Below are 22,035 nucleotides of genomic sequence, written 5' to 3' on the forward strand. Positions count from 1 at the left end.
CTTACAATTGTCAACAATGATAAGACACAGAATTTCTTCTGTATCAAGATATAATTTTTTTCTGTATCAAGCATTATAAGATGTCCCAGCTCTGTATAACGTATGCATGGTCTTACCTTTAACAACTACAGTATGACACTAAGCTAGCTTTCCAACAGACTAAAATATACCCAATTCCATGATAAATTAGGTCACCAGTGTCCAGAGCATGAGTCAACTAAGATGAGTTTTAGGCCGTTAAGATCTAGACGCACCACCACGTGTGGCATCACTTTCAAGCAAAGATTCCACCTATACATCACATCCTTTGGATATGACCTGAAATGTGTTCATTACATCAAATATCAAGCTCTCTGGTTGTCCTGTCTAGGCGTACCAGTTCGGCAGAGTGTTTGTATTGATGCCAGCATGTACGTGCATCGCTAATGTCATTAAGCAACGTTTCCATTTGAGAAGGGAAGATGCCATTTGTCTCTCCACACCAACAGGTATCTGTCTCTGTTGAATCACCGAACCTTCGCTTTTACCCAAAGAGCCCTTTCCAGTGTCCATTTCATCACCACGTTCATCATCTGTACCTGACATAGATGGCGATTCAGACTCACTGTCGTCAATTGGAAGACATGGACCAAGGTACATCTGTGTTTTTCTCAACTCGAGTCCTTGATTTGCTCCAACTGTTCCCCTGGTGTGATTAGCATGAGTGTATCTGGGTGTTTTATCTGGGGTTGCAGACCTTCCATCCGAACCTTGGCGCTCGAGGCGATGCCCACCCCTGAGTTCCTGTTTCTCGAGGACTTCCTTTGCAAGTTTGTCATGGACACTTGCATTTTCAGAATATTGACTCCAAGAAATGCAGTGGGTGTATTCAGGTGCATTAAATGAATGCTTTCCCTCTAATGCAACGTTTTCATTTCTTTCCTTCTTTGTAGGAAGTATATCACTGAAGTTGGGAATGTTTGCCAACCCTGGCGATAATTTGCTGCAATGAGAAGGCACTTGGGTCTGGTCTCGATGGTCAATGTTCTCAAGGCTTGGTGCGTGAGTTTCACCTTGAGAAAAACTTTCTTCATTGTTGGATTCCCGACATGACAGTTGCTTCAGTGTTGGTCTTCCATTTATGTTTTCAGGAGAAAGATATATTGCTCCTTGATCGTGCCTACCAGGGTATAGTTTTGGTCTTGTCCCAGTACCAGAATAGCAAGGTAGAACCTTAGGTATGGGTACAGGTTTTGCCCCATCATCAATGTTACCTGGGATGTCTGACATACCATCAGTAGCCGTTATTTTTCTATTGTCGTGTTCCCCAAGGTACTCTCCCGCCTTATGTCCATACACAGCTATTACTGTTTCTTCCAAATGAACTGCAGTGTCTAAATCATCTTCAATTACTCTGTTTTCAGAAGTCTTATCATGATCGGTCTTCATGGTCGTGATGGTGATAGCTTCGCTTGTTTTGGTTGCATCAGATCCATGGAATTCCATTTTGTTTTTGTGGTTAATGTTAGAGGGTGGGCTGAAACCACCTTGCTGTGTAACGTTTGTAACATCAGAAGGGATCACACCTGGGTCATCAGGAACCTCGCCGCACATGTCAGGAACCTTTCCAAGCATTCTCTCACAGTTTCTGTCCAATGTCCTGGTTGAGTTAGATGTTCCATTTAGTTCCTCTTGCTCTTGTACTTGAAGAACCAGGCCTGTGAGCCTACGGATGTCCTCCAAAACATCCTTTCTCTCTAACTTATCGAGAGCTTCCATGGGGAAACGAAACGTTGCCTTCTTGGGATGTGCTTGTGAGAAACGTTGAATAACACCCTCTGTGTTAACAAGGGCTGAGAGTTCGTCAAGTGTAAACCCTGTAAATGCAAATAAGTAATTTGGTATGCTATCATAAAGAACTACCGGCACTGTACCCCCTGAGATTATTTTGAAAAAAAGAATATATTACCCAAATACTGGGAAAAAACTTTTGTTTTTGTTTTTGATTTTACAATTGTGTTGTAAAAATGATCTTGCCCGGTTCCTTATTTCCTTTGTGTCTTGCAGCATGGACCGAAAAGGTATTTTGTTGAAAAAAATATTTCAATATCCTCCCCTTGGATTCTAAATGATTGGTTCCTTATACAAATAAAGACAAATACTCAAGAATCTTAACACAATATGTACTTCTCGCCCAACACTTTATCATTTATCTTTTTTTTTTCGTCATTGAATGTCCTACCTACACCTTGAGCATGTAACAGTGTCTCCCCTCGACCCTTCTATAACATATATATTTACATGTTAAGTTTTTCCACATGTTACTGTCAATTCTAGTTTGCCATACAACAGACATTCAAAAGCTGAGAGAAAGAATGAGTCATTCAAGATATTTACCTAATTCACCAGCTAGATCCTTGTAGTTTCCCATCCTGGTTTCAGAATCTAGATGCTGGTACAACTTCGTGATAAATGTTCCAGGAGCTTTTCCCAAGGGTGTGTCCAGTGTATACGTACATTGCAAATTGTCAGAACTTGTCTGTTTTGTTCTGTTTTGTGCCATCGCAACAGACAGATCTGTTTGTCCAGAGGCTAGGTTCCGTCCACAGCCTGAAGCACCATTTAGACTTGGTCTGATGGGGAATTCAGTTTTATCATTGTCCGCTGAGTTCGCCAAGGACCCATCATCTGACCCTCGACGGCTGCGGGAAGATTGCAAGACTGATGAATGATTTGCAGAAGGAAAGGCCAAGTCAGTATCAGTTAGACCTGTTTTGCTTTCGTGTCTGTTGTGTGTTGTTGTGTGTCGATTTCTTTTGGTCATTTTTCCTTTATGTGATTCTTTCTTTTGCAGCTCCTCTGAAACGAAATGGCAACTATATCGTTATTTACAATGCAGTGGATGGATAAATTAATCGTACAATGGTTCAGACGTTTCCAGCAGCTGGTTAGTGTTGAAGGATGGACAACCGAATAACATCCAACCAGCAACATGTGAGTTCAACGTCTGATCCGAGTTCAATTCTCAACATCAGTACATTATATATGAATCCGATTCCAAAGGTATTACTCAGGCGAGCGTGAAATCCTAATGACACAATTAATAGACAATAGAATATCACCGCAGTCAGTAGGTAAGGTGAAATGGGGTTGAACGTCGCGTCCAAGATTATTGCACTTATATAGCGACGTGCATGCACGTGTATGTATGTGTGTGGCTGCTTGTACAAGTCCGGACTGATGCCGATTTATAGTGCTAGCTCACTGAGATACCATGCCGCAGTTAAACATGAATACCCCACTCAGACACAGTATACTGACTCCGAGCCGACCAGTCCTTGCTTTAGCCCCTTAATGCCGTGCGCCAGGCAGGGTAACAACAAGTACCGTCTTTTCACGTCTTTGGGTAATGACGCCGTCGGGGATTGAACCCCGGAACCTCCGCTCTCCGGGCGGACGCTCTACCATTAGACCACGGAGGCGGTCCACAGTCAGTTATATACCAGCTGTATGTTATATACTTGAGTTGCGATCAGGCAAAGTAGTGACTACGTGTACCTGTCATCATGCATGACAACACCTAATCGCGCAGGTCATCGACTCAGACCATCTGATCTATGTTAGCCCACTCTTAAGACACCCATAAGCTACTGGAGAACACAACGAACATTAAAAACTAACCGAAATATGTTTTCATTATTTGTTTGCCATGGTGATTATATTTTTAATACACAAAAAATTTGGTCATCTACAATAAAGATTGCTTTTCGAGAAGACAGTATGCAATTTGTTGTGAAATTTATAAATACACAATGCATTCTAAAGCATATATAGCTGACCAGGAGATGGACCAATGTTGCTGTTTATGTTAATAGGAAAAAGGCAATTCTCAGTTTCGAAATAGTTTCTAACTTCGGGTGTTTAAAAAGGAACCAATTGGCAGTGCTTGGAAGTTTGATGCAGTCTGGAAACACACCTGGGTGCCGTTGAACAAAGCGATCTTAGCGCTAAGGTGATCGTAACTCCCATACCGTAACATAGACTTACGACAGAGGGACGGCCCTCACCAACAGTTTATCATAAACCATCAGCGCTACGGTCTGGCATGTAACTGATACACCCCGACACCCTGCTGTTAACCTCTCTGTACCGCTGCAGATGCGCAATAGATGCGCAGACATTCACGACTGACCATTCTGGTAACCACGTAAACAATATTACATAATATCCGGGGTAAGAGTTAATTCCCTTAGCCGAGATTTCTCCGACTGCGGCCAGCGACAATCCAATAAAAGGACGTCTCTAAGCGGATTACAAAGATTTTTTTATGATATCTCTCATTAGCACATGTCTGTTGGCTGCAAATTATTTGCTAAACATGTGTGTCTTCCGGGACATTTATTTCAATTTACATTCGCCACAGCCATGGACGACTTCATTCACTGGGACGATTTCGTCTTGGATCTAGATATGCCACTTGAAGAATTTCCACTCTTAGACCAGGGGTTGGTTTCGGATGACTCGTGGTCTAAATAGAATGACACAGAGATGGTACCGCTACCAAGCCGTTGGTAAATACCTCCCAAAAAGTTTCACTCAAAGAAAAAGTTAGGAAATATAGAATACTAAACGAGCTCCCGTGTAATACCAATTTTATGAAACGAGTGAATAGTTGTGGTATCTGACGAGCGAAAGCGAGTTAGATACCACAACTATTCACGAGTTTCATAAAATTGGTTTTACACGGGAGCGAGTTTAGTATTTTATTTATTACTTGTCATTTATAACGTTTTTAGAATTATACTGTTGTCCACAAGCGTAAGTTTTCGAGGGCGTGTGAAGAAAAAGCCGTTCCGATATCGTATAACGTATTCTATTTGTTTGAAAATCAGTTAATATATCTCATTTTATGCTGCAATTGTTAACTATTATAAATAAACAAATATACCAAATCTACTACGAACGCTACAGAAAACTACGATCCGGTAAATTGCACAGGAACTCAGGAAGTGTAAATAAAACTCATCCAGAAGCAGGGAAGACACTTGTAACATATCACCATATTCCCGATGTTCACAAAATATATCTCCATATTAACTTCATATCTTATAAGTCCAGACTAGATTTACTTGAAAAAATGCATGATCACCGACTGGTGTAAATGCTTTACTATTAGCCAGAAAAAATGACGACTTATTGATGTTTTTATTTCATGTAAATTAGCTACTATTTTATAATGCTAATAGTTCCAATGAATTAAAAATACACATTAAACTACGAGCATTGTTAAATGAATTTTCGATGTGTCCGACAATGGGCTTCGAAGGAATCAAATGTTATTGGTTAATGCCAGTTTGGGGCTAGCAGTGATAATGGGGTTTGCCGGAGCGAGATAAGTTTTTTTTCAAAGGGAGGCTACTGTTAAATTCCAAAGCAAAGAGGATGATTGTAATTTTACAATCGTTATTTAATATTACCCGATTAGTTTGATATTTCAGCATACAAATAATTAGGTATTTCAGGTATAACAATATAGCTTCAACGAGCATGGTACCAGATATATACTAGTATATGTAAACTGTAGTAACGTTTGTAGTTTTCAAAATTGTTTCATCATAGTTTTCTATTTATAGCTGATCAATGAAAAACAAACTTTAAACTCTAACCTGGAACGAGGCATGCAACTATTACTATTAAAACAAAACGAAACATCACAAACTCTGACACATGTAGATGTAGACCATCTATACATTTTACTGAATGACACCTTCGACCTTGTTGTCTGGGACTTCTCTCCCGACGACTGCCGATATAATCCTTCTTCTTTCTTGGCATTTACAAAGTAAATAATTATTTTATAATACAAATATTTCATGTAACGGATTTTTATTTTTGTATGATGTTTTCATTGTTTTCCAAATACACAAAGTAAGTAGTACCTTCATCATATTTACATTATTATGATTGGGTTTAGGCCAAGATCATTTTGCTCATAATCAATATTTACACGGCATAAAATAAATAATTGATTAAATGTAGTCATGATTAATACAGACAAATTCTACAGAAGATAACGAATATGTAGTATTGTAGTTTATGCGCGATATGTGATAGAAGCCTAATTGAAACAAAGTTAAACTTACGAAGAAATGGCGAAAGCAATGGTAAAAAAAATACGCGTCTTACAAAAACAATTCTAATATCATACAATAAAAGTCACTTTGTAGAATGTTTCAAAAGATATATGCGGATGATAATCACAGACAAAATGCATGTTATGTCGTCTGCTATATGGTAATTTAACTTAAAATATGTGACGTAAAATATGACCTTGCGCCAAAAATCATACAAAAAAACCTACCGATCGTTCCTAAATAACTTTGGTACCAAGCCAAGGGAGAAATCTTGATGAATGTAAAACTATTTAATTCAGGACCGATAATAGGAACACATTCGTCTGAAAGCATGCGAAAATTAAGAGTTGTGGTGTAATTATTTCGGGAGAATTGAGATTTAGTCCCATTTCTGGAGTCAAAATCTGAAATTTCGCATCCGCCCTAAATTTGTTAATGGCACTAAACCAATTATTAACATATCTCCTTTTCATACATCCTGGTAACCAAGGACTTTCATTGCGAATTAGAGGCCGTTATTGAAAATCAAAATCTGCACTTTTGCCGATTTTACATGTGCGCCATTTTGTTCTCTCGGACAAAGACAAAGCGTGATCACAGTCATCAAATACAGTGACAACGACATGCTTTAGGGCACCAACAAATCTCAGTTGTAATGTTTACAATGTTAAGAAATACATGAGTGTAAATATGTATTGTGAAATATATCTTTTGCATGGGAAAAAAGGCGACAACGATGACTGCAGTGAACGCGTTTCTGCTCGCTTCCGGACAGGCTGCGCAGTACAGGCCGTAGCACTGATGGTTTCGCGCATAGGCTAGAGGGCCGTCCCTCTATTATATGGTCTCTGCTTAAACACTGCACCAGCATAGCCCGTAAGAGACTGTGTGAAGGAATAACACTATATGTATATATTAATAACATACGAAACACAATTTTAGGGATCACTGACTTTGCGCCATAAGTGTGACGTCAGTATATTATCTCGTTATAAACGCACTAGCATGCATGGCCAATCAGTGCTTATACATATTTTGCCTATTTTACTCCTATCATTATTATATAGATCCTATACTGTATGGACAGTCAATTGTCACCTGTCAGCCTGGTAGGGTGGCCCACAGCAATCAACACTTTTCTGATACTGACGTTTCATGTTACAGGCAAATAAATACATTTTATTGAAACTCATCTTCGAATACTTGTCAGGGACGACTAGAAGCCTGATCCTGCGACATTCATAGCAGTCTCCTGTACGGTCATTTAGAAATGATGACTCAGGTTCACAATTAATTCCAAGCTTGTTTACACTTAACCTAAAAGAATTGTAAACACAATATCCCTGAAAAGACAATTTCTTCCCGTATATGAAAAGTTACCATGCTTCATTGATATCGTTTTACAGTACAGAAAGTCATATCGGAGACTGAAAAGTCTTGTCAGTTTTTAAGCTTCATTTGAACTAAATGTACTATCTTATAGATCGCGAGTAACACACCCACGTGTGTGATCCCCACTCCCCCTTCAGATGGTCAGGACGGCAACGTCATCAGTGTAGGCAGCGGGAGAGTCCATCTCCCCAGATGTTCAAACCCCTGCACTTATCCTGAGATATGTAGGTATGTCTCCGTTAGATGACATTACCAGACCCTGCATATGTTTCAGTGGCGGACAACAAATCAACCACCATAATGACTGAAAGTAAAGTGAGATGTCATTGTCAAGACCCGCCTGCACAAAGCAAACTTAGCGCTGAGATCATATCTCCCGTACTTTAACATGGATTTACAATACTCCTAGCGCTATGATTGTTGTGAGCAAGTAATTATCTGTCGAAGTTGATCGGCACTTGTAAACATCTTATCACAACCTACTATTTCAGACTGAAATTTCCCTGTTTCCACTAATGATGGCTCCTGGACATGTTTAAGAGGTTCGTATCCTATTTTCAGTATACTCCATGGATATCATGTTTGGTTACTTTCCTGAATGCCCTTGGAATCTGTTACATACTTACTCCGAAATGTATAATCCCTCTAGAGGTCATACTTTCAAAATTTGCTTTTGATCTTACAACCTGTACCTCTCTATTATGTTTTTGTGTGAATGCTGTTTAACACCACTGTCAGCAGTATTCCAGCTACATGACAGCGGTGTGTCAAGACTGGCGCAGGCAAACCAGAGACTGAAAGCATGAGCACCCACGCCATCAGGGCATGATGTCACACAATCCTGAAACCTGTTGTGGCTTTGGCCTTGCAGACAACATCCCTGTTTCGCATTCAGTATAGCAAGGAATATAAGATTTATTTAGTTTGCCGAGATGAGATTTTATGGAATAGTTGCAATGCAGCGGTTGATAGAATACGCCTCGCGATCATCGACATCTTGTCATTTATGCAGTTGACAACTGACAGTGACAGCGCAAATAACCGCTCAATCTTTCTCTACAGGGCGTGATCAGCAAGGTATGTGTACGTACAATGTGCACGATCTCACGCACTTGCATTATATTTTTGACATCAATTCACCGCCCGGGAGAAGAGCGGAGGGTTGGTGGGTCGAATCCCCTGGCCGCGTATTCCTAAATGACGTTGGAAGGTAATACCTGTTGTTTCCATGTTTTGCGCTCGGAATTAGGTGGTACCACAAGAACTGTTTGGCTTGGAGTCTCAGTGGGCTAGCACTTTAAATTCAAAACGTCGACGCTAGAGAACAATCAGTTTCGAACATCCACCAAAACTCAAAACTCCATTGGGCGCAACAGGCAGAAGAACGATCAAAACTATATGAATGGATGACTGAAAATCAGTGATGCCTCCAAGTGTTTGCAAAAATGGTGAGACCGGCACAAGTCCGGACTATTGATAGCATCCACACTAATACACGTGTATACCCAACGCTATATAAGTGCAATTGTCTTGAACGCAATGTTAAAAAGAATTAATTTTTTTCCAATCATTTTTATTCCAGTTTCAGTGGTTACATACACAGTGATATATACATGTATAGCATTATTAACAATTTGACACAGCATATTTGGAGGATAGGCCTTGATCTTGTAGGATCGAGCAAGATGTTCCGTCATGAAAGTTGTTAACACCATATTTATTAGCAATCATAGAAAGATAAGCTAATAATAAAAGAATAAACAATACCAAACTATAATATTGTAATCATTATCTTGGAGAAACATTGCAGTGTTTCTTTGGCAATAGAGTCAAAGTGATTGGAAACAATCAATAATAACACAGTCAGCAATCTATGTAAGATTCAAGGCATCATGTAAACCACAATACCATTTCCACTTTCTGTTATAAGTGCAAAGCTTATTATTAGATTTTGCTGACAGATATTCCAAATAGATAGCATCTTTTAATACTTGTTTAAAAACGTCCATTGAGGGTTTCCTTTTATTTAAACTAGAAATAAAAATGTGTCTCTTAGCTAACATAATAATATGATTAATTGCAGGTTTTGCACTTATTTCACCAAAACATACATTAAATCTTGTAAAAAGTACATCACAATTTCCAACAGAATTAAAAAAAGACTCCAAGTTATGCCAGAATTCGAACACATATTCACAGTCATTAAATACATGCATCAAGTTTTCTTTCTCTATCTTGCAAAATTCACATAAATCATCATCGACAAGTTTCATTTTATATAGTTCTTTTTTTTAATATATCATTCCATGCAGGAATCTAAATTGAAAATCTATCGCTTTTACATCTCTAATGTCTTTTCTAAAAGAGACAAAAAAAATTAGCCCATTCTAAGCATTTACCAAATTCAATCTCCAATTTCTTACATATTTTAGGTTGTGAGTCAGAAAAAACAAGTTTATCATAAAAAAGTATTGAACGTTTTTTACAAATCAATAAGTCCTGATAACATGGAAGAATATACATGTCAAAGTATAAATCTACATCAAATTGTTTTTTAATTGCTGTTTTCCATGTTTGGGGAATAATTGAAATAAGTTGAACATAATGCAAAAATGTCCCTTTAATATTGTATCTTTCTTTTAGAATTTCAAATGGAGTAAATCTATTTCCCTGACATATATGTTTTAGGGACCAAATACTCTTGTTATACCAATCTTTTATGAAAAACTTTGGGGAATTTAAGTAGTGGTTTAAACATAATGGTTGATTCATAATGTTTTCAATAAGCGAAAGGTCTAATTCATATTTTCTAAAATATTCACACCAAGCTTTAATAACATCGTTGTTAACAACGATGTTAAAAATAAATTTACCCATCTTTGATATAAGTTTGAATGTGCGGAATAAGATAATGGTTCAATGTAAAAACACTTCAGAAGACAACTGAATCTCGATACGTTTAAAACACTCCTTAAACTCCACAACAGTTCGGGATGAAATGCTTGAATTTTTCGCAGTGTCAAAAGTTGCGGTATCTGAAGTAACAGTGTCATTTCTAACAACATGTTTATGCATTATATACACATTTTAAGGATAAAGCTGTTAATTTAGCTGTCTTCGCGTTTCTTTTCGTGAGCGAGTTACGTGTTCACCACTTTTAATGATGTGTCAGGGTATGGCAAGTCTTCAAAAGACATTTAGAAGTGATACACATAAGGAAGAGAATTTATGGATGTTAACATCTTTATTGGGAGGAACACTTACTTACTCCTTCATCAGGTAAATAAATGATATGGGGCAGAGAATATGTATGTATGTATGTATGTATGTATGTATGTATGTACCTGTAAGAACAACAAAAGTAATAAGATCAACAAAGGAGGAAACTTAACAAGGAAAGCCAACAAACAATTGGCGCTGATAGGTGATGAGCAGTGGAAGCCAACACTTCATTTATAACTGATTGGTTATAGACAATGGGCAAATGGGATACCGAGGGTAATTAGCACTGATTGGTTATAGAATGGAAATAGGTAATAGAATAGAAATGACAAATAGAAGCTAGCTCGATAATTAGCAAAGGGAGTGGGTCACTAAGAATATTAAATGTTTTATTCATTGTTCCCATACATCTTGCTGTTAGCTTCATCCTACATTACTGGAGGGATAATTATTATGACGTGGCCTTTCACCAAAGACCCCAATCCTGCATTCGAACACAAGGTTCGTCAGTGTCATGCGGAACGCAAGGTTCGTCAGTGTCATGCGGAACGCAAGGTTCGTCAGTGTCATGCGGAGCACAAGGTTCGTCAGTGTCATGCGGAGCACAAGGTTCGCCAGTGTCAAGCTGAGCACAAGGTTCGCCAGTGTCATGCTGAACACAAGGTTCGCCAGTGTCATGCGGAACGCAAGGTTCGTCAGTGTCATGCGGAACGCAAGGTTCGTCAGTGTCATGCGGAGCACAAGGTTGGTCAGTGTCATGCGGAGCACAAGGTTCGCCAGTGTCAAGCTGAGCACAAGGTTCGTCAGTGTCATGCTGAACACAAGGTTCGCCAGTGTCATGCGGAACGCAAGGTTCGTCAGTGTCATGCGGAACGCAAGGTTCGTCAGTGTCATGCGGAACGCAAGGTTCGTCAGTGTCATGCGGAGCACAAGGTTCGCCAGTGTCATGCTGAGCACAAGGTTCGTCAGTGTCATGCTGAACACAAGGTTCGTTAGTGTCATGCGGAACACAAGGTTCGTCAGTGTCATGCGGAACACAAGGTTCGCCAGTGTCATGCGGAACGCAAGGTTCGTCAGTGTCATGCGGAACGCAAGGTTCGTCAGTGTCATGCGGAACACAAGGTTCGTCAGTGTCATGCGGAGCACAAGGTTCGCCAGTGTCATGCTGAGCACAAGGTTCGCCAGTGTCATGCTGAACACAAGGTTCGTCAGTGTCATGCGGAACACAAGGTTCGCCAGTGTCATGAGGAACACAAGGTTCGTCAGTGTCATGCTGAACACAAGGTTCGCCAGTGTCATGCTGAACTCAAGGTTCGCCAGTGTCATGCTGAACACAAGGTTCGCCAGTGTCATGCTGAACACAAGGATCGTCAGTGTCATGCTGAACGCAAGGTTCGTCAGTGTCATGCTGAACGCAAGGTTCGCCAGTGTCATGCTGAACGCAAGGTTCGTCAGTGTCATGCTGAACACAAGGTTCGCCAGTGTCATGCTGAACACAAGGTTCGTCAGTGTCATGCTGAACGCAAGGTTCGCCTCCGCTTTTGGGGCTGTTTTACACTAGTCACCACAGACATATATGAACTACAATTCTTCAGACGGCCATTTCCGAATCCCCACCTTCTTGCCAAGCAGCAGTTGACACCCTGCACCATCATGAGATAGTGATCCCATGTCATCTTGTGATCTTTCATACCCAATCTGCATCCATCTCGTGACCCCGCCCGCATTATACTTTTCGTTACTAATTAACACTGCACTCATCAATATTCCAGCATATGATGGTGGCCTGTAAAACGATGGCGTCTGGACCAGACAACCCAGTGATTGATATTATGTGCAATGTCTTACACCGACGAGGTTACAATGACACACGGTTAACCAAATCATTGATCCTGGCCTTCCGATCCACTAGGATGCGTGTCACACGCACCGGTTGCAGGGTACCTCTTCCACCCAGAATCCCTGGTGTGACTTACTGCATAGATGTAACGTTCCAACACTGAACGCAAGACGGTGTCCACACCCTAGAAGGATCCGGACTAACGAGGTGTCTCTGTACTGGCTCCATCCATCATTCGGGTCAGTGTCATCTCAGCTAAAGCCTCATGGATAGGGGGTGGTTCAGATGTTTCCGACATTGACACAATGTGGACTGGAGGTTGAATGTGAGTATAGTTTGGTACCGGTGAATCGCCAAAGCTGGGATGGTAGTGTGAGGAAAGGCGTACACTCCCATCAGACGTTTCACGTAGGGGCGAGTAGGCCTGTTGGGGTGTATTTAGACGGACATTAACTGGTTGGGTGCAGGTGCTGCCACTGGACCTTTTCTTGTCAGACATCACATTGTATGGTTCAGCCAAATATGTACCATTACCTGCAATATGTAGTGTGTCATGTCCCGGCCTGTCAGACATGACATTCGGTGAAGTTTCCCCCTCGATCAGTCCAAAAAGTGGGATATTGCCAACCGGAGAAGCGTTTCCAGACACGTCGACAGGGCCTGACAAGCGGGGTGTGACACAATCTGCTTCTGTTCCAGCTAACGCAGGTTCTTCTTGGTAGGCCATTTCGGTGTTGATCACCTTGGACTCGGGGTCACAGTGTGTCTTCTCATCAAAGTGGCTTTTTACACTTGTACTTTCTGTATGATAATGTTCCTTGGGATGATGATACTGACTTCATGGAACACGATGACGCCCCTTCTCCTTTGGCGGCTCAACTTCCAAGCCTTCTGTGCTCTGATATTCAACAGTGACAGTTTCCTGACCGAGTGGTGCACCCTCATGTTTTCTTTGCTGGTCAAGTTGTGACTGAATGATTAAATTACTAACATATGGTGCCATGTTAGATCCGTCCATAGCGGGAGAACTCTGCATTACCTTCTCTTTTACTTCCGATTCTCTGTCGTCGTGGTGACTATCTATTATTGGGTGGTTTTGAAAACTGGGGTGTGGTTCATGGTTCCATTCCATTGTTGCATCATCGTTGACTGAACGAGTATCACTCTCATCCTCTCCAGGGTAGCTTTGGAGCTTGTTATTCTCCAGCGACGAGAGATTACTGACTTTGTGCATGTTTGATTCGCCTCCTGTCGTTAAATTCGAATTGTGATCTACCGCATTGTTAGCACGGACTGGGATATTCCAAAAATTAGGACTGATTTTGTCAGTATCCTTTTTTGAAATTGTAAAATCTTTGAACGCATCCTCAAAGTTATTTTCTGCTCTTTGAATGTTTTGAATAAAGTGGATAGTTTCCTTCTTGATAGTGAATTTCTTCTCGTCATCAATTAGACTTCCTGGATTGGAAATTTAAAAAAATCATTCTTTATAACATGTTTGTAATTGTGACCAAGTAATTGTTAAATAAATTGTTAAAATAATACCTTTGTTTGAAATTTTAAGTATTTTATTGTTACAAGAACTATGATATTATCTACAGACCTTTTGGTTATCTATGTATGAAGAAGAAACCTTTCAAGAAAACACCTGTAAAAATGTTGAGGTATTTATGAATAAGCAGTTAACTCATCATTCATGTGGAATGTGTTACTGACCAGGCGATCGACCAATGTCACTGTTCATCTGTGTGTTGTCGTATCCTGCTTCCCACTGAACACCTCCCAAAGGCATGGTTCCATGTGTTGGATCTGTCCTTTGCGTCGATGCCTTTGCTAATGGCTTGGTTTCAGAAAAGGTGTTTGAATCCCATGAATTTTGATCAAATTGTTGTCTGCTGTATGAATCTGACAATTCTTGTTGTCCTTTGGTTCTCCTTTCACTACCGCTCTGCGATGTAAGAACTTGTGTTCGCATGTGTAGTCGAGGGCGTTGAGCTTCTATCAACGATTCTGAAACAGAGTGAGTGAGTGAGTGATTGCATGAACTGCATCAATAATTAAAAAAAACATTCGTGGCTAACTCACACAATGGAATAGCAAGATACATGAGTGTTGTTTAACACCGCAGTCAGTAGGTGAGGTGAAATGGGGTTTAACGTCGCGTCCAAGAATATTGCACTTAAATAGCGACGTGCATGCACGTGTATGTATGTGTGTGGCTGCTTGTACTAGTCCGGACTGATGCCGATTTATAGTGCTAGGTCACTGAGATACCATGCCGCAGTTAAACATGAATACCCCACTCAGACACAGTATACTGACTCCGAGCCGACCAGTCCTTGTTTTAGCCCCTTAATGCCGTGCGCCAGACAGGGTAACAACAAGTACCATCTTTTTACGTCTTTTGGTATGACGCCGTCGGGCGGACGCTCTACCATTAGACCACAGAGGCGGTCCGCAGTCAGTAATATACCAGCTGTATGTTATATACTTGAGTTGCGATCAGGCAAAGTAGTGACTAGGTGTACCTGTCATCATGCATGACAACACCTATTCGCGCAGGTCATCGACTCAGACCATCTGATCTATGTTAGCCCACTCTTAAGACACCCATAAGCTACTGGAGAATACAACGAACATTAAATCTAACCGAAATATGTTTTCATTATTTGTTTGCCATGGTGATTATATTTTTAATACACAAAACATTTGGTCATCTACAATGAAGACGGCTTTTCGAGAAGACAGTATGCAATTTGTTGTGAAATACACAATGCATTCTAAAGCATATATGGCTGACCAGGAGATGGACCAATGCTGCTGTTCCTGTTCTCGTATCTTGCTTCCCATTGACCTCCTTCCAATGTAATGTTTCCCAGTGTAGGATCCTCCCTTAGGGTTGGTGTCGTGGCTATGGCGTTGGTTTCTGAGAACTGGTTTGAATCACTTGAAGGTTTGTCAGGGTGACGCTGTCGTCTCCTGTCTGAATGTGACATCCCCCCACGTCTTCCTTCACCCCTTCGCTGCCTGGTACTAGATCGCAGTTCAGATCGCTGAGTTGCTGTCAACTTTTCTGAAATATGGGTTAGAAACACAGACATCATACACTAAACATTAAACCTAAGGACTTGAACCTGTATATGTTCATGTATCAGTATCTTTGCAAGTACAACACTTTGTTGAAACTGAATACAAAGGAACTGTCAACATACACTACTTGCATGTAATACATTCACATTATGTGTTTATAGATTAGTCTTATCTTGGGACTTTTGAAGTTTGAAAAATATTTATTTCAAACCTTTTATGTTAATAGGAAAAAGGCAATTCTCGGTTTCGAAATAGTTTCTTCGGATGTTTAAAACGGAACCAATTGGCAGTGCTTGGAAGTTTGATGCGGTCTGGAAACACACCTGGGTGCCGTTGTACAAAGCGATCTTAGCGCTAAGGTGATCGTAACTCCCATACCGTAACATAGACTTACGACAGTCGTGGCGCTAATGTTGTTTTGAACAACAGTACCCGGATGTATATCAATCCAGGTAGTTATGTCTCATTGATTACCATTGTGTGGACCTTGATTGGAATCAGGTTCCAGATAGTGGTTCATAGTACCCCCATCGGTGTAACTGATATACCTTCAATTGCCTGTATGATGCCCTGGTATCCACATTGTCCACAGACTCGGATGAAGACAATCCACCATTTGTCTCGGGTGAACAGAATGTCAAGTAGTCGCGTGTTTATGTCCGCAATAGTTCTTCCATGCTGAATCATTTTGTTGAGTTCATCCTTTGATAGAAAATAAAAGTAAAAAAATATAAAAATATATCTTCCGCTTTCTCTATGATCCCATGGTATTCACGTTGGCGACACCAGCGTTTGTGTTGAGTAATCAGATATCAAGTAGAATAATTTCAATTTCTGTATCCGATTTTCCATGGTGAATAATGTTTTAAATACATTTAGTATGAAATTTGATTGACGTATATTCAGCTGAACCCAATACTTTGTGCTGTAAAAACAAACCATACCGTAGGATTTCCCGGAGGCTGTGTTCCCTAATGGCTATGCATGTGTAATACGTGAATGGCTGTATGGAAATCGATACGAACTAGTGAAGGTGCAGTTCGGATTCGTTGCATTAATGTGGGGATAGGTTCCCTGGTGTTTAAATATTTAAATTTTAAATTTTACTGTCCATCGATGACAGGTTTTATTTAGTTTAAATATATGTATTAAAAATGTATAATTTCTCGTCACGATATGCCAGAAATATTGCCGATGTGACGTAAAGCATTAACTCAGTCACTCACTCATTAACGTGGAGATTGAAATGAAGAAAAGGTCCCAGGAATCCATTTAAATTTTACTGCCCATCGATGACAGTTTTTATTTAGTTTAAATATATGTATTAAAAATGTATAATTTCTCGACACGATATGGCTGAAATATTGCCGATGTGATTTAAAGCATTAACTCACTCACTCACTTATTAACATGGGGACTGAAATGAAGAAAAGGTCCCAAGAATCTATTTCATGTGAGAGATAACTAAAGAGGATGAGTGAGTGAGTATGGTTTTACGCCGCTTTTAGCAATATTCCAGCAATATCACGTAGCGGACACCAGAAATGGGCTTAACACATTGTACCCATGTCTGGATTCGAACCCGGGTCTTCGGCGTGACGAGCAAACGCGTTAACCACTAGGCCAACTGACTGCCCCTGTTTACACAGAACAACGTGATATCAACTATCGCAGCTTAAAGCCTTGAAGGTTATGTATAGAAGTTGAATATGAAATGTTTGTACCTGTCACTGAAGAAGTTGACTTCTTTTATGTGCAATCAGTAAAGACGTCATAGGATTCTGACTCTCTAGTTATTACTCTTTCTCCAGGTGTATGTGGTTAGTACATTGCATTGTGAACATTCACATTTGTTTAAGAACTGACTTTGATATAAACGTAGTGGATATATTTTAATGCGTCTCATGAAAATGCAGTGTGGGTGCTCACAAGCAGCTATACATGGTATCCATAGGACAGAATATACTTACACAGTACGGTTCATAACCATCCACAGTAAGAATTCCGGTCTCACGAATCATTGGGAGCATTACTGATGGGTCCATACCGTAAATTACTTTCCTATATACCCCTTTCACAGCCTTCTCCATCACTTTTCCCATTTCGCGGGAAGACATCTGAAAACGAGAAACAATTGTTCGAATGAATGAGCAGATGGTTTTATGTCAAACATTGAACCAACTGATATGGCTAAACGAATGTCATTGCTCAGGGACCAGTTGAAAACTTCATTCCTTGAGTTTTATATACAGAGGCTCAATATATGGTCTTGTTAGAGGAAATTTCCTTAAAATTGCACACTTGGTCGCACAAGCCCCGCCCCTCCCTCCCATGCCTCATACTGAGGTGCTATTGGAAAAAATATGGTTTGAGTGTCTGCAAAAAACATAAATTGTTCAAAATATATCGGAATTGACCCTTCAAGTCACTTGTTTGGCTTATTAAAATCAGGCATGGGTATGAGTGGGATTAAAGGATTAAAATATACAACGGAAATGTGACAATGGCCATTCGCATCACAAATTAAGGTCACTATTCGGTGAGAAAACACTGTGCGAAACGTACTATTTCTTCAATTGAATTTATTGTTCGCGTTTTGGTACTTTCATTTATGTTGCTGTGAGACTTTTCTGGCGCGGTCGGGTAGCCTAGTGGTTAAAGCGTTCACTCGTCACGCTGAAGACCCGTGTTCGATTCCCGACATGGGTACAATGTGTGAAGCCCATTTCTGGTATCCCCCGCCGTGATATTGCTGGAATATTGCTAAAAGCGGCGTGAAACCATACCCACTCATTCACTGAGACTATTCTGTGTTTGGTTGGTTGGTTTGTTGTTTAACGCCCTCAGCAATATTCCAGCCATATGACGGCGGTCTGTAAATAATCGAGCCTGGACCAGACAGTCCAGTGATTGATATCATGAGTATCAATCCACGCAATTGGGATCGATGACATGCATCGACCAAGTCAGCGAGCCTGACCACCCGATCCCGTTAGTCGCCTACGACAAGCATATTCACCTTTTACGGCAAGCATGGGTTGCTGAAGACCTATTCTTCGTTCAAAATATTCACTGATCTGTGTATAAAAGGATGAAGCTTCGATCGCACTTACTACTTCTCTTTTGGCGGGATGCTGATCCCAACTTGTCCTACTCAGACAGTGACAATAGTTTTCGAATTATCATGGAACGTGAATGTTTCTCGGAAGATGAACTGGTGATTTCGGAAGAAGTACAAGTGAACACCTACCTGTGACCAACAATAGCGGCGAAAATAATCAGGATAACCCCATCTTGGGCACATTGGTTTGTTTGGTTAGTATATTTTCTCCTTATCTCAATATCGGGGGCACGGGTGGCCCAGTCGTCTAAGGCGCCGCGATTCGCTATGCAGAGTTGCGTCCCTTGGGCACGCCAGAAACCTATGATTGTGGGTTCGAGTCCCGGTTCGCCCCAATTATGTTTCTAGGTTTGTCAGCACCATACCCGTGCTCGTTGGTTTCACCGAAGTGGTAAAGGTCTGAGACCTGCATCGCTTCGGGCTTTCCTCCCACATAAAGCTGACACGCCGTGATATAACTGGAATACTGTTAAAAGCGGCATTTAACTCAACTCACTCACTCACTTATCACAATATCCCGTTGTAGTATTGAAATAGCACTACAGTTGCAGCGGCATGTCATAGACTCTGTGAATCCGCGTCACTTGCTGACGTGTTCATTTACACTATACACATGGCTACTAGTAAGTGTTTTATGATACGATCTTAGCGCTAAGACTATTGTAAGCCTATGTTAAAGTATGGGAGTTAAGATCATCTTAGCGCTAAGATCGCTTTGTGCAAGTGGGCCCTGGACTGACTGCTGGCACACATTATGCAATAATCTACCGCAGTTACATGTTGTTGGGAGATGGGTGACTGAAGGTAAGAAAATACCGTTCTGGTTAATTATGATTAATTGTCTACACAAATCTTTCGATGTATATCTTTATAAAGGCACGGACTGAGGGTGTTGGTATGTGTGGAACCCGCGCCCGTAAAATTGAAAAGGAAAATATCGTACGATGTTAAACTTATATAATTCACTTGACACGCCCCCACTTGCCATACTCGTGACATACATGAATTCATTACTTACTTACTAACTTATTATTGGAGATTAAACGTGCGCCTTCCGACATTATGTGTATTTCGCACACGGATGAATCCATTACTATAACCGGTATAATATGTACAACACAGGTCTCCCAACAACTAATGAAACATGAACTAACTTAACGTTTTGATACTTTTTTCTCGGGCATCGTATTGTACATCATACTGGGTACATAATGATGTACTATTTTTCATGATACTTGCACTTCAAGGAATTCAGATTGTTATCTATCATCGAACTTTTGAACTGTTCTCTAATGACATGTTCATGCGTTTGTTTTTCATCAGCGGTATACGTTATGTTTGTAGCAGTGAACTAATGCTTTTTCTCGCTCGCGTTAAATATCAGTTCATGCCGGAACTACTGTCAGCCGGCCTCGGTGACACTATGTCATCAGTAATAGAATTCATAATAAATAGGTCATTTGTTTCCCTGTCAAAATCTTATCTCATCTCAACTGCTACTCATGAAAATATCAACATTGTCGGGGCACTCGGTGATATGAATATGTTGTTTGACAAGAAAACACAAATATCCACTACATATTACGTTACAGTGAAAAGAAGGAGTGTAATTACCTTCCGATATTTGCACATGGGTAGTTTAGTCATTGTTGCTAGCGGCGGTTCGGTAGCCTGGTGGTTAAAGAGCCCGCTAGTCACCACGAAGGCCTGGGTTCGATTTCCCACATGGGTCAAAGTGTGAAGCTCTGATATGGCAGGAATACTGCCAAAAGCTGCGTAAAACCTTACTCACTCACTCATGGTTGAGATCAATACGGTCAAACTTGAAATTTGGCAAGACGTCAAAAACATTGGGTTGACTTGTATCAAGTTTCTCGTCAAGGTTCACATTATACGTTTGTCTTCATACTTTCTTCACATGGAGTAATAGATAGACAGTGCCGTAGCCAGCTGTATAGAAAACAGTTTTATTTGAAACGAGTTGGGGACAAGTGATACTTATACAAATATTTGATACTTATACAAATCATTTCACCGAATGAATACACTCTGGACAGATAATCCGTAACTTCTCATAGATCGTAGGTTATTCTCTGAAACTAAAAACTCAAAATGGTGGCACTGCAGATACACGTAAAAGAAATATAAGGCCTTTGGACCAGGCTGTCAGACGGCTGATACACCAGCAACGGCCTACACAATCAGCCAGGTCACACTTTGTAACAAACGTACCTTCAGCTATAAGGGGACGTTTTGTTAGTCGATAACACCGCAGTCGTTGGTGTTCCAGATATGTCACGACGACCTGTACAGGGTTTGGCTCAGGTAGACACACCTGATAATGATCAATGTTTCACGCCGTCAAGACTCTCTCTCTCTCTCTCCGAGCTTTTATTTGTGGGCGGTGAAATGACAATCACGTAACACGTACCTACAAATAGATTGACGTTATTTCCGGCCAACCCTTTTCTTGTTTACCTCGGCGGCGAAGCTTAGGGTTGAGATTTGATTGTTGGTTTAAAATAAATACGAGGTAAGGTGACCACATATGAACACGATTGTGTAGCCTGGGATATGTTTTGCAAGTAACAACGCATAAATAACCCCTTACTTACAGCAGACGGAACATTCCGAGGAAATTGAAATTGTTTACGAAGTGAGCACTTCCTGGTTACTGATTTGCATTAATAGACAACCGCTAAGAGGCGTGTCCCGCTTGACCTATCGGAAATCATTAATGTCGCGATGCGATGAATGCCGCGGTACCACGGGGTCCCAGTGTATAGAGGGGTGAGATTGTTTTTCATTATACGAATATATTATGTTATACTCGCTATCATCGAGTTCCTGTGAGCTAACTGGCTTCATCCGAAACATAGGTATTACTAAGAGTGGATATGTGACGATTGCGATGCAGGATAACTATCAGATCAAGAACAAATGACACTCCTACGTTCAGTATTAAACTATAATGCATAATTAGCAGTCATTAATTTATTATACATGGTAAACTGACGCACCTTGACTGACAGTATCCAGTTCTGGTACTCATCTAGTGCCCCCGTCAGTATACAGGCGATGGTCCACAGCCCAGCTTCATCAGAATGAGGCTGCACCTACCCGGATGTGCCATCGTCAAGGCGCGAATTTAAAAACGAAGCTGGTTGATGGCTCGAGTTGTGATAAATGACAATGGAGATGGTGAACAATTGTTGGACATGAAGAGAAATTTGACTGTTGGAAAGTTGAAGTCATCC

At 40.6% G+C, this 22,035-nt stretch overlaps 1 protein-coding gene and 1 long non-coding RNA gene across 7 annotated transcripts in view; one reads left to right on the top strand and one right to left on the bottom strand.

Annotated features, from left to right (window-relative positions):
* The window catches only part of LOC125378244, a 45,215-nt gene that overhangs the window by 19,462 nt on the left and 3,718 nt on the right, over window positions 1-22,035 (top strand). For all 3 annotated transcript variants that reach the window (XR_007220144.1, XR_007220146.1, XR_007220145.1), the window contains exon 2: window positions 2,834-2,973. This is a non-coding gene — a long non-coding RNA (uncharacterized LOC125378244). The remainder of the gene's footprint in view (window positions 1-2,833; window positions 2,974-22,035) is intronic.
* Window positions 6-21,983, bottom strand: LOC124117154. 4 transcript variants are annotated; one of them, XM_048393537.1, is made up of 6 exons: window positions 21,799-21,928; window positions 17,628-17,774; window positions 16,206-16,359; window positions 15,368-15,640; window positions 14,284-14,577; window positions 11,100-14,025 (listed from the first exon to the last, which is right to left on the bottom strand). In XM_048393537.1, exons 2-6 carry the CDS (start codon window positions 17,772-17,774, stop codon window positions 13,406-13,408), a joined length of 1,488 nt encoding a protein of 495 aa, XP_048249494.1. In that variant the 5' UTR covers window positions 21,799-21,928; the 3' UTR covers window positions 11,100-13,405. The 4 variants fall into 4 exon arrangements, with proteins under 4 accessions (XP_048249492.1, XP_048249493.1, XP_048249494.1 ...); XM_048393535.1 differs by lacking the exons at window positions 11,100-14,025; window positions 14,284-14,577; window positions 15,368-15,640 and adding exons at window positions 6-1,856; window positions 2,377-2,838 and having other exon boundaries at window positions 21,799-21,983; XM_048393536.1 differs by lacking the exons at window positions 11,100-14,025; window positions 14,284-14,577; window positions 15,368-15,640; window positions 21,799-21,928 and adding exons at window positions 6-1,856; window positions 2,377-2,838; window positions 21,011-21,169.

Source organism: Haliotis rufescens, unplaced genomic scaffold (assembly GCF_023055435.1).
Source record: "Haliotis rufescens isolate VD_foot unplaced genomic scaffold, xgHalRufe1.0.p SCAF_12, whole genome shotgun sequence".
NCBI classification, from domain to species: Eukaryota; Metazoa; Mollusca; class Gastropoda; order Lepetellida; family Haliotidae; genus Haliotis; species Haliotis rufescens.